Consider the following 13,209-nt stretch of genomic DNA (forward strand, 5'->3'; position numbering starts at 1 on the left):
TGTCTTTGACTTCCATGGTCCTTTGTTCAGCATTTGGGGGGCACAGAGAAATGTGTCCCATAAAACCAGCACTTTGCTCAGTTAAGGGATGCCCCTCTGAACCCTGCAGGCAGAACTGCGGTTGCTTTCCCCAAAACAATCCCCTAAACCTTGTGGTCCTCTCCGTGGGGCTTTCTGCCCACCTGTCTTTCTCAGGACCAGACCTCTGTAAGGTGAGGCGGATTAAGATTTGGGGTGTTGCAAAAGGGTCAGGGTGGAGGCAACCTATTTCACCAGCATGACGTGGTGTGGGGCAGACCCACAAAAACCAAAGGGAGCGCTTGGGAGTGATCATCGTCACAGTCAGAGCAAACTTTTAGACACTCTTTAGAGATCATGTTCAGCCCAGGGGGAGCCTGCTCACAGCTCCTCGGAAGCACACTGTTGCTCCCCAAAGGGAAGACTCCTTAAATGAAGTCTCAAGGCAGACGCCACGACAAGGACTCCCCACAGACCTTCCCGTTGGGTTTCCTCGCAGGATGTCCATCTTTCCACCGAGGCAGCTTCGCATTGAAAACGACCCAGACCCAACCAAAGTTCCCAAAGGTTCAAAGCAGCTTGCAAGGTGGTTTGATGAGCTGACGCTGCAAAGTCTACGAACTTTACAGGTCTCTCTCTCTCTCTCTCTCTCTGTGCGCATACATGTATGCCTGTGCGCAAGTCCACATGCTTAAGCTCCCAGTTCCGGCAGGCAGGTGCAGGCCTCAAGGGGGCAGTGCTAAGGCCAGCCATGGCTGTTCTCCTGTGGTGAGAGGAGTAACCATCAGAGCTGTTTTAACTGGCCTGGCCTTCATCTTATAGCTCTTGTGGAGGGCTCTACATATGTGTGTGTGTGTGTGCGCACGTGTGTAGGCAGCTGCCCCGAGCAGATAATCTGGGCCCAGGAGGCAGATGGAGGCAACACTGCTCCTTCTGTGGGTGCCTCACTTTTGTGGAAAACCATTCCTTTTCTTATTTTACAGCCCTATTCAACTGATTTACAGCCCTTAAATCCAGGAGGGGCATAAACAGCCCTGGTTCTCTCAGAAGGAAAAGGCTGTGAGCTCCCCATGGGGAGGCTAGAGGCCCTGGCAATGGCCTGGGCTTCTTTACAAGTGTTTTGAAGGAATGCAGCAGCTGAAGGGCAGCTTCTCGCGGAGGCTGGGGATCCTGTCTCCTCTGGTTTCAGGGCCCGCCACCTCCCAGATCTCTCCGCCTGACGCACCAAAGACCGACTGAAGCTGTTTGCTGCTGGCCAGCCTGCATGGGTCATTTTGTGGACCGGGACACGAGAGCCACTGTGGTTACCGGATGTCGTTCCCGCCGGACAGGGCAGATGCCTTTTGTGTGTGCAGGAGGACATGTTGAAAACTTCATAGGCCTTCGTTCCTTTTTCTCTCTGATCCGGATTAGGGCAAGAAGCTTCTCCAGCTGACCTGCTGGGTGTTTGTTCAGGTCCCCTCCGAATATTGTGCAAGGCAATGTACACAACCGTGTGTGGGAACGATGGAACATCACGCTTCCTTGTGTTATCCAACCTCTTGGAGAGCCATCGCTTCTGTTCCTCACCCACCCACCCCCGCCAAGTCCTGCCACTGCCGGCCAAGAAGGAGTCCAGGTAGCGGCTCTCTAAAGAATGGCAAGTTGCCCCTTTGATTTATGCCATTGCACCGAGACTGCTGGAAGTGGGGAATGTTATGATTCCGCCCACTTTTGTGTTTGCCTTGCATTAGGGTCACCTTGCATTGTGCATCTTGATTAACAGCTGCTTCTCCTAGTTAGGTATCACTCACAGATTTCACGAGCATTCCCTCTGCTCCTTGAGCCAAGTCTTTCTAAAGAAAGATGCTGAGCAATACGGCACCCCACTTCTCTTGAGCATGACAAGGGACTCTTCCGAAGCACCATTGAGGTATCGGCCCATCAACCAGTCACAACTCCACCCCGTCTAGTCCAAAATGGACCTGCTTGGCCACAAGAATATCTCAAAGGATTAGAGCGAAAACCTGGCCGAAACCAGGACAGAAGATACTCACAGCATGTCCCTCGTATGAGATGCTAAAAATCAGAGTGGGGAGCGGGAGGAGGGATCTTAAGCCCATCTTGCCTGGTGAATTTATTATTTATTTCAATCTGTAAACCGTTCCATTACTGCAAATGCACTACTCTGGGTGGTTTACAGTCAACCAAAACAATAAATATAAATCATGCCTGGTATTTGGGGTCCTTTGTTGGTTGATGTATCCGCTCTGTCTGGATTTTCTAAAGAGGGGATTTCCATGGTTGATGGAAGTGTTTCAGGTACTGTACTTCCATTAGGATGGTCAACATCATTCTCGGGGAAGGCTTTATCAGGATTCCACACACCCCATCTCTCTTTCTCTCTCCCCCCCTCCCCTTGTGCAGTGAACGTCAAATTAGCAGAATCCTTTCCCCAGCATTTCTTTCAACTACGTACTCTTTTCCCTTTGGTGTGGTATTTACAGAACGCTGCTTGGTCATGCCTCACAAGAGCCCCCGTGATCTAATTTGTAATTTGGAAGATCTCTGCCTCCCCGTCTTTGCTGACTGTGCATTTCAAGGGTGTTCCATCAACTCTCGGCTGTGTGGTTTGGGTTGATTTTTATGCTCCCTTTTAGCATTTGACATTTTAATAAACAAGGGATTTCAAGAACCACTCGTTCTTTTGAAAAAGGAAATGCACCACTGGAATGAGGAGCGCCGGGCGCAAAATCTAAAGTCTGAATCGGAGCGCTGTCAGCGTACGAAAGAGAAAGAACCTCTTTGCACCTTAAAATGTGTAGGGGCCCTCTTAGCACACATCCTGCTTTGTACTACTAGTCCTGATGAAGGGAGGGTGGCAGCAGGAAGCCCATCCAGCCTTGTTGTTTGCAATGCTAGTAAATACACAATGACCGGTAGATATTGGGTGGGGGTGGGGAGAACAATATGCAACAGGACAGCTGGAAAAGCGTTTTGCACAGTCCATTAGAGAACCGTCCGCACATTCTTTGAGTCTGGTGCTTAATTTGGTGTGGATCCTCACACCTTTCTCCTTGTCTGGATGAATCATGTTCCACAGCTGCATGATTGCTGCATGAAAATGCAGGAAAAGATATTGCACAGCAGCACAGTTTGGCATGACATAAGACAACTCAAAAAATGAGGGGGACAGCCCAAACAAAATGTTATAACTTTGAAACTGGGCCTTGGTTCATTACCAAATTAGGCACAGATGTAGCAGACAGTCTAATTTTGCTCTGTGCCAAATATGGGGATGTTTTGGCAACGGGTTTGCAAGTAATGATTTTTAAAAATAAAACTATTCCCTTCCTTGAAGACACCAGCAACCTTTTTTGTTTGCAGATTTAAAACAGACTAAATACAATGGAAACACCAAACCTGCTTCTCTTGAAATAGAATGGTTAGTCCCAATGACCTTTTAAAATTTGGAAGTAATCTGGGCATCCAAGGCTCTAATATTAAATTTGGGAACAGCCATTTCAAAGGGGTGTGTGTGTGTGGAGGGGGGGTCTGACTTTTTGATAAACACAAATGTTCTAAACATAAACATTGTTTCCATTTGAGAGTCAGGGAGACCCTGCCAGTCAGGACCAGATTGACTCTCAGGAGGAGAACTTTTTAACTCATTCCTGTCCACACAGACATTTAAGAGAGTTCAACTAAGCTGGAGTCTCTGACTCCAAAGGGGGGAGGGTTTAGCTTAGGAGGGATTTTTGTTGGTGTTTTTGATGATGTAAGCTGTATGTTTTGTAGTGTGCTAATTCAATAAAATGTTTTTTTTAAAAAACTTGTGACCCTGCCAGTCAGGACCGGATTGACTCTCAGGAGAACGTTTTAACTCATTCCTGTCCACACAGACATTTAAGAGAATTTCTATGTCTGGTGTAAATATATTTTTAAAGTTATTGTCAACCAAATACAGAATAATGTTGACAACATTATTGTCAGGAGACAAGATAGCAGCCATTGTAAACCTTTTTTTTTTTTGCCACAGCCCTATACACAGGATTGTGTAAGTCCCATAACAAACCTTAGAAGGTGGTGGGTGAAGAATTCTTTCCATTCTGTGGGATCCCCTTCAAATGTGGCAGGACTGCTCAGGGAACCCTTGGACTCTGGTTGAGAATGGCTGATCCATAACAGACCCTCTTCTGCTCACTACCAGTCATTGGTTGAAAAACAGCCCTGACAATTGCTTTGTGAGAAGTGCATAGAAAAAAAAGTGGTTAACCGATTAAAAAAAATGAGTCAACGTTTGGGATTTCCCCTTCCATTGTGTCACTTTGTGAATGGCCATGAGCAGAAAAGGGTAGACCCATCTCACTGGCTGGCCATTGGGGTTGCCCACCACCTGGCTGCCCTTGGCTAGGTAAAACTTGGCCTCCTTTTTCCTGCTGGCAGCATCAGTATTATATTGTGCAGCCATCTCGGGCCCTTTCCTGGCTTTTTGAACTGTGGGTCCAGAAGCCCAATACCCCACATTCATAAACTAGAGGGTTCTGTTTTCTGAAGAATTGAGATTCGTATTGCTACAACAGCAGAGCATACCAGCAAGGTGGGCGAGAGCCTGGAAACCGAACCCGCAAGGAAAGGAAGATGAAGACACTGAATAGGTTTAGCCTGGAGAAGAGAAGATGAAAGGATGAAGTGGTAGCTACATCTGGATATTTTGCTCTGGAGTGTGTGTGTGTGGGGGGGGGGGGCAAAATCAAGGGGTTCAGAGAAATAGAAGGTGGGATTGACCCAACGTTAGGAAGAACTTCCCAGCCATCCAGTGAAAGCAATGGATTCGGCTTCGTTGCTGTTGTTCTTGTTAGGTCCTGTGTAGTTGCCTTCAAGTCACAGCGCTCCTATGAATCAGCAAACGCCAGCATAGCCTATCCTCAAAGGCCCTGCTCAGATCCCGCAAACTCAAACTCAGTGCGTCTCATGCTTGGTATCCCTCTTTCCTGGTCGCCTTCCAACTTTCCTGGCATCATGGTCTTTTCCAGAGCCTCTTGTCTTCTCAGGATGGGCCCAAAGGAGGACAAGCCTCGGTCCTTTGTTAGAGGTTTCTTCACCTGAAGCCAGGCGGTCCTAGCAGATTAGCCCAGCTGCCCAACTCAAAGACCCCCCCCTCACCCCCATTTCACTGCCCCCAAGGCCTGTGTGGTGCCGGAGAGCAGGACTCCCTCTTCCCTTCGGCCCTGATCCGAGCCTCCCAGGCTGGTCCTGAAAAGCAAGAGGGCACAGACAAAACCGACACCAAACGGGATCCTCCCGAAGGGCCAAATGGAAACCGGATTGGCTCATTACCAACCTCGGCTTGTAAATATGGTGCCGGAGGGGGGGGGGAGGGAGCTTTCTGGAGATCCTGGACGGCCAGAAAAACCAACCCGTGTGTGTTCGATATCTGATCAGGCCTGAACTGGCGGCCCGAGGCAAAGACGATGGAGCTGAGGCTGGGCTGCTTCGGGGCGTCTCACGAGGAGGCAAGACCGGCTGGGAAAAAGCCGAAGGCAGGCGGCGGCGAAAGAGGGAGACCCGAGGAGAGAAGGACGGGAGGGAGCCGTCCGGGAAGTCTGTGAAGGGTCTGGACCTTCTTCTGGAGGGTCGCCGGGGTGGCCTCGCGGGGACCCTCCCCACAAAGTGAATAAACGAAGCCCTTCTCCCGATGTGCGCAGCGCGGCTCGACGAAGCGGCCCCTGCGCCTCCCCCAAGGAAGCAGCCCGGGAACAGCGAGCGGGCCAGGACGCCCCCGGGGGGGGCTGGCTTTTTTGTTACCCCCCCTCCTCCCCCGGCCTGGCGCTTGCGGCGGAGGTTGGGAGCCCGGGAGCGGCGCGCCCCCCCTTCCCTCCCCTACGGGCGGCGGCGGCGGCGGCGGCCTTTGGCCCCGGGAGCGCGCTTCACGGGGCGGCCTCTGCGCGGCCCCTGGAAGCGCCGGCTGGAGCGGGAGCAGCTGCCTCCGCCGCCTCCTCCTCCTCCTCCTCTCCCGGCCGGTCGCTTGTTGATCTCGGCGGTGCCGGTGCCGTCCAGGGCCCGGCCGGGGCGGGAGAGAAGAGCAGCAGCAGGAGAAGGAGGACGAGGAGAAGGAGGAGCCGCGGGGCGGTCGGTCGGTCGGGCAGGCAGGCAGGCAAGCAGGCAGGCAGGAGGCGCCCGCGAGCGAGCCAGCCAGCCAGCCAGCCAGCGAGCAGGCGAGCCAGGGAGGGAGCGAGCGAGCGAGCGAGGGTGCCCGGCTGGCTGGCCGGCCGGCCTGGGCGGAGAGGCCGGGAGGAGGAGGAGGAGGGCGGCGGCCGGAGGAGCCCCGGGGCCCGCCGCCGCCGCCGCCGCCGTTGCAAGCCTCGCCCCCTCCCTCCCTCCCTCCTTCCCTTCCCCGCCTTCCCCTCCCCTCGCCCGGCGACGGCGGCGGCGCGTTGGGCGAGCCCGGGGCGGATCCGTGGCGGCGGCGGCGGCGGCTCCTCTCCGCCTCTCTGGCTCTCCGGCCTCGGTGCGAAGATGGCCGCGCCGGCCCTGGCGGCCAAGGCGGGGGGCCCGGGGGCCTCCGCCTCCTCCTCCTCCTCCTCGCTGCCCGGCCCGCCGGCCCGGCTCCCGGCCACCACCTCCGCCGCCGCCTCGTCCGCCGCCTCGTTCCCGGGGCTGGATTTCCGCTCGGGGGCGCGCGTGGAGGAGCTGAACAAACTCATCCAGGAATTCGGCCGCCACGACCAGCGCGAGTACGACGACCAGCGCGCCCTCGAGATCCACACCGCCAAGGACTTCATCTTCTCCATGCTCGGTAAGCAGGAGGAGGAGGAGGACGGAGGGAGAGGCAGGCAGGGCCCGGGGCGCCTCGCGGCCGGCCGGGGTGCCCGCCGTCCATCCCCACGTGCCTGGGCGCCCGCGCGCGTCCTTCCCCGTGGCCAAGCTGCTGCCCGGGGAAGCACCCCCCCCCGAGGGCCGTGGCCAGCCGCGCGCGCCCGGGAAGGGGGCCGGAGGGCATGGCGGGGGGGGGGGGCGCCCGGCTGGCTGTCGTTTCCCTCCTTCCCCTTTCCCTCCCCGCGTGTAAGGCAGCGGGGCGCCCCCCCCCCCGCGTTTTCTTTCTCTCTCTCCCTCCGTCTCCCCAGGTGAGGAGCGCTGCCCGGGCGCGGCGGCGGGGAGCGACACCGGGGGTGGGGGTGGGGGGGGTGGGGGGGGAGAGCAGGGGGGCGGCCGCGCGGGGGTGGGCAGGGACACACACACACACCCCGGCGGGCTGGGGAAGGAGGCCCGGCAGAGATGCGCCCCCCGCGCCCGCCCCCTCGTGCCACCGGCGGAGCGACAGCCGCCCCGCGCCCGCCGGTGTGTGTGTGAGTGTGTGAGTGAGGGGGGGGGACTGGAGCCGGCGGGGGGGAAGGGGGCTCGGCGGCCTGGCACGCCCGTGGCCGAAGGAGCCGGACTCCGCCAGCCAGCCAGCGAGGGAGGGAGGGAGCGGGGAGAGAAGGGGGGAAAGGCAGCCCCTCCCCGCCCCCGCCTTGTTTGAGGGGGGGTTTATTTCTGGGACACCCCCTGCCCCCCAGCAGGACCGGAGCTGCCGCCGCCGCTCAGCGCCCAGCGCGGGGCTCCCCAGCCTTCCTCCTCCTCCTCCTCCTCCTCCTCGGTGAGGAAGACAAAGGGCAGAAGAGAGGGGCGGGGGCGGGGGGGGGCGTGCAAAGCCAGTTGCATGCGCTGCAAACAGGTCTCTCTCTCTCGCTCCATCTCCCCCCGACGAGGGGGGAGGGCCCCCGCCCCCGCCCGCCCCCCTCCGGTCATTATCGGGCCGGGATGTCCTGGCATGGACGGAAATCCCAGCCGGAGGGGGTCGCAGACGGAGGAGGAGGAGGAGGAGGAGGAGGCGCAGCCGAGGGCCCTGAGCCCGCCCGCCCCCCCGCCCCCCAGAATGGCAGCTGGCCTTTCCCAAGGATTGATTTCCCAAGGATTTTCCCCCTCTCCCGGTTATTAATGCACTGGACAGAAAGATTTAATCCTGACCGGAAGAGGAGTCCAAAGCCTAAACCCCCTGCCCCCCCTCCCCGAAAGAGGTGGTCTGGCAGATCCAGGCCTCTCCTCCCTGCACCTCTCTTGGGGGTCTGGAGCCCAGAAACGCCCTGGCAAGCAAGCAAGTCAAGCAAGCCATCGAGATATGGAGGTCCTTCGGGAGGAAAGGTGGGATCCTGGTCAAGGGCGGAGGGTGGGAGCCTTCGTGGCTTGTCAGAAGGAGAACAGGGCCTGGTCAGCCTGAGCTGTCGCTTACGAAACAAGCCAGGTTCAAATGTTGGTTTATGCGTTTAGTTCACTCACTTTGGCAAACCCTAGTAACGCTTGACCACGGGATGCAGGGACCACGGAGCAGAGCTTGTCGATTGCCGTCCGCCTTCTGCTCCCTTTTCCTCCCGTCGGTGCCTTACTTGGAGCTGCTCCCTGGGTGCCGGGCGCCAAGCTCTACCTTCTTCCAAACGTGTTTTGGCCCTTGGTGTGTCGGATTGCTTCCTGGGCTCTGGACGCTATTCCATGCTTTTATTCCCTTTTTAAGTGGGATGATGCTGAGACTTAGTTTAGCTTCCTTCTTTGCTGCCGTCCCCCAGTCCTGGCAGCTCCATGTGGACGGAAACTGGCTTCTTGTGTCGTGGGTGGCCTCTGGGGAGGAGAGCTAGCCGGTGGTGGTGGTGGTGTCGTGGGTCAGCAGGGCTGAGCAAGAGGAACTTTGGGTGGATGGACAGAGGCTCTGGGTGACCCCATTCATTCCCATTTGGCTGTGGCCCTCATGGTAAAAAGAGGCTGGTGGACATCCCCAAACCTAAGAAAGCAGTTTTGTTGCTTTGAAATATTGCTCGGCTGGAGGATGCATCTGGAAACGAAGCATCTGGAAAGGAGACACCCGTCACTTTGGCTACTGGAGTTTATTAGGACAGGAGGATTGGCCTCGAGCAATGCTGGGATGTTTTTTTTTTAAAAAACAAGTGATGGCTCTTAAGGTTACCTGTTCTGTATACAAGGCTGGCTGTGTAGCCCGGTGAGTCTGGTCTCTGACTGCAGAGCCAAAGTTTCAAAGTTCACTTCCCCCACTGTGCATTCCAGAAGAACCAGCCTGTGTGGCAGGCTCCCTGGGGGTGGGGGGCGGGGGGGCAGGGGGGAGAACCAACACCCCACTTCCTGTTCTTTGCCGCTCTTTGGCCGCTGTCATTTTCATCTTTTAAAAATGACTCCATCTTCCTTTTCTGTAAGAAAGCAATTCTCCAGAGTCAGTTTTGCAGGCTGATTATTGCAGTTCCCCCGAGAAGCCTTGGGATGAGTGTGCAAAGCTGGACTGGGCAGCTTTTTCCGTAACTACTAGGCCGGGGGGGAGGAGAACGGGAACTGCCCACCCACGGCGCCTCCCCTTCTTCCCGTGGAAGGACTGTCCACAGGGACGTTGCTTCTGCAGTCTGGTGTGGTGGTTTCCCCCATCGATATCTGGGAGTCAAAGCCTTGGTCTCAGCTGGATGGGTCAGGCTCCCTTGGTCTGTCCCGCTGACCCTGGGTCCCATTCCTGGAGGAAACGCTGGCGATAAATCTGGCACGTCCATAAATGCACCACAAGTGGGTGCCGGGGGGGGGGGAGGCACAGCGCAGGAGGGCTGGGTAGCCAAGGAGGAGAAGGTCCCGGCTGCTGCTCACTTCCCTGCTCAGCCAAGGACCAAGTGGAGGGACAGAAAGGAGGGCTGCTGGATCCTGTTAGCAGGGGATCACCTGGGCCAGGCGGCCCGAACGTGCCCGGCCCTTCTGTGGCAAAGGACATGCCTTCAGGGGCCATAAATTCCCCAGCAGTTGCTGGCAGACACAGACGGGCGGGTGCGCTTCTGGGCCACACCTTGTCTCAGAGAATGGAGAGAGAAAGAGCCGAGGGAGGTAGGCTGGGTGGGTGTGCGTGCGTGCATGCACGGCAGCTCTCTCTGCCTCATGCTGCTGCTTGTCGTCGTGCACTTGGGAGCACGGGGGGTGGGGTTTCCCCTCTGTCCCCCACCACACACTGTCTCCAAAGTACAGTGGTAACAGCCCCTCAGGCTCAGGGCGCCAGATGGAGAGCTGGTGGGGGAGACCCTTCATGCGGGGGGGGAACAGCAAGGTGTACAGAAGTCCCTAACTCCCCCCCGCCCCAGATATTATTAGGAAGGCAGAAATCCCACGTGTCACCCCCCCACGGCCCCCACCCACCCCTCTCGCGCAGCTTCTGCCACCGCTAATGCGGTTCTTACCCACCCCCTGCCCTTTTGAGGAAGGGTATGGAAGAAGCAGTCGTACCACTAGAGCTATGAACCAACGTGCATTGTCCATGCTGGGTGGCTGCCCAGCTGCCCATGTAGACGCTGGGGGGGGGCGTCCGGCAGCCGTGGCACCTAAAAGGTAGCCGAAAGCCAGAGGTCATTCCGCCTGGGCACCGTCAGAGCAAGCTGTGCGTGCCCTCTTGGGCAGAAAGCTGTCCTGTTTAGGAGCCCAGCTGTCCAGACTTCTGCATCAGCATCATCAGCATCCTCTCCCTCCAGGCTAGGTCAGGTGAGGCAGTCGGTTGAAAGACAGGAAGGGCGCTGGAAACAGTCTTTACACCGAGGGGGGGGTTGACGGTGCTCCAAGCCCATCCAGGCCCCCCTGGGCTGAATCGGGCCCCTTCTGGCCGCTGTGGGTGTTTTCCTGGGGCACCCGTTGGCCTCTGTGACCCAACTGGGAGCCCGAGGGGCCAGGTGCGCTTCCTGGGTGCTGCTTGGGGGTTCGTGTCTCTTGCAAGAGGCTCCCTTTCAGCCTTCGGTTTTGGTTCTGTGCAGAAGCAGAAGGTTGGGGGGGGGGAACCTGGGAGGGAGGGGGTCAACCCACTGACCACCCACCACCTGTTTATGAATCCTGGTCCTGTTTGGAGGAGGGCTGGGGGTTCATCCCAGGGATTTGTAGGAGGTGCTTTGACTCCAGGTTCTGTGGTGAAGTGGTTGTGTGATGGGGCCGGAGTGGGAAGGGCTCCAAGTTAATGAACTTAAAACCCTTTTTCCTGTCGCATTCTGTCGTGTTTCCTGCAATGAAAACTCGTTCTATTTAAAACGGCACCCTTTCTTGCTTTACTTTCTCAGTCTCTGTAGCGTATGCGTGTGTGTGTGTGTGTGTGTGCGGGGGTGTGCGCGCACGCCTCTGGGCTCATTATGCAGCATTTAAACAGAAAAGCCACTTTCCCTTCCTTAGTGAAGGAGGGGAAATTATTCACTGGAATTCAGTTTCTCTCCCCATGTGCCTCTGTGTGCCTGTGTGCGTATTGCATTAATCACACCATTGTTCCCCAATTTGTCACTGAACACACATTATGTTAGACTTAGTGGGTCAAAGGCAGTTTAACGCAACACATCTTGTTACTTCTCATTATTTTGGAAATTTGTTGTGTGTTGCTTTTTCTAAGTTGCCAACACATTTCAGTTGGGGGGGGTCGGCCTTCTCTTTCTTGTGTCAGGCGGAGGTGTGTGGTAGCCCAAAGTAACCTTTTCTGGGTGCCTGCTTGTTGGATGCCCCACACGAAGGGGCCGTGCAGGCATTAATAGTTAACCCCTTTACACGAGCATCACGAGAGGTTTCTCAGCTTAACGCTGGCGACCTTGTATTTGATTGTGAATCTGAAATGTTGGTGCATTTCACCCGTCATGCTCTTACGCGGACTCCTTTCCTCCAGTGGGAGAGAGTGTGCGCACGTTCGCGCGCGCGCGCGCGCGCACACACACACACACACACACACACACACGGGGGGGGGAGGTCAGAAGGCTTGAGCTCTGGAGAAGGAGCTTATGGGAGTGACCTAGTTATTATGTTGTCACCGATAATGATGGGTATGGAATGGGGGGAGAGAGAGAGAAAGAGGAAGGAAGGTGAATGCCCCCGCTCTCCTGTGGGGAGTGTTAGGGTGCAATTGTGAGTGCCAGCCCCACGTTCCAGCTGCAGATCCCCTGCGGCTGCTGGATGGTCTCGCCAGAGCCCTGCCTTGTATCTCCCGTCCTTCTCACATCCTGCCCTTTATCCCTGTCTCTGATAAGAGCCCTCGCTGCCTTTCCATTAACAAAACCAGGGGTTCCTATTCTGTTGTGAACCCCCTAGAGTAGTGCTCAGGCACTCATAATTAAAGTGAAATAATAAACAAACAGATAAATGGCCTGGCAGCAACTTTTGTACAGACCTTTATCGGTGTGTTATCAGAACTTTTTCCCCCTACAAAGGCATTTGGATGGGGAGGGGGGGCTTTAAATCAGGCCTTCCCCGATTGCCGTGGCCACTGTTTATTCAAAGTCCGTTGAAATGTGGCGCTGGAGGATTGCTTTAAGAGTACCGTCGCTCACCCAAAATGCAAATTAAAAGCAAGTGGTGGACCAAATCAAGCCGGATCTTTTCCGAGGAGCTGATAGGACTAAACCGAGGCTAGCTGACTTTGGACCAGTCGTGAGAGGACAAAACTGGCTGGAAAAATAGGAGTGTTGTGGAAGGTTGAAGGCACCAGGAAAAGAGGAAGACCACATGTGAGAAGGTTTGTCTCCCTAACGGAAGCCACAGCCTTGTGTTTGCAAAAATCTATCTAAGGCGGTTAGCATCAGGATCTTGGGGAGGTTCTTCATTCCTAAGGTTACCATAAATCGTCTGATGGCGTGTCACATCTAGGATTGATGGAATACGTTTATACTGCCTGACGTAGTGACCGTGCTCTACTCTGAGCAGTTAAGAAGAAATATAAGTCCATCAGCCCCTCTCTGACTGAGCAACCCAAAATAAACGACCATCACTAACACCCAACAAAAATGGAAAACTAAGACCTGCAAACCCAGATGGTGGTGGAACGGGTCACCCCAAACTGTAACCATCGTGTGTGGGGGGGGTGGGGGTGGGGGGAGAATGTCCTTCAAGGCTTCTTTGAGATGTTCAGTCTTCAACATCCTCTTAAAAATTCAGAGGGAGGAGACCAGGAGAATCTCCCAACCGGAAGCCCATTCCGCAGAGTTGTGGCCATGACTGAGAAGCCCCTCCACCTCCATGAGAGCAAGGCCTGGGAGGACTGGGTGACGCGGGTAGAAGTTCTTCAGGGAAGGCATTCTGACCAGGGGCTCCTAATTTCCCTTTCCTTCACCCCAGGATAAGGGACCCACTAGCTGACCACTCCTTACCCTCCTCTCTGCAGCAAAAAAGAAGCAGACACCAGCC

At 56.0% G+C, this 13,209-nt stretch overlaps 1 protein-coding gene across 1 annotated transcript in view; it reads left to right on the top strand.

Moving 5' to 3' along the window:
• Positions 1 to 6,408: 6,408 nt before the first annotated feature.
• MB21D2 (Mab-21 domain containing 2) overlaps positions 6,409 to 13,209 on the top strand; it is a 47,128-nt gene continuing 40,327 nt past the window's right edge. Inside the window, exon 1 of the mRNA XM_072996392.2 lies at positions 6,409 to 6,796. Coding sequence (XP_072852493.2) covers positions 6,517 to 6,796 — 280 coding nt within the window. The 5' untranslated portion in view covers positions 6,409 to 6,516. The remainder of the gene's footprint in view (positions 6,797 to 13,209) is intronic.

Source organism: Pogona vitticeps, chromosome 3 (genome assembly GCF_051106095.1).
Source record: "Pogona vitticeps strain Pit_001003342236 chromosome 3, PviZW2.1, whole genome shotgun sequence".
NCBI classification, from domain to species: domain Eukaryota; kingdom Metazoa; phylum Chordata; class Lepidosauria; order Squamata; family Agamidae; genus Pogona; species Pogona vitticeps.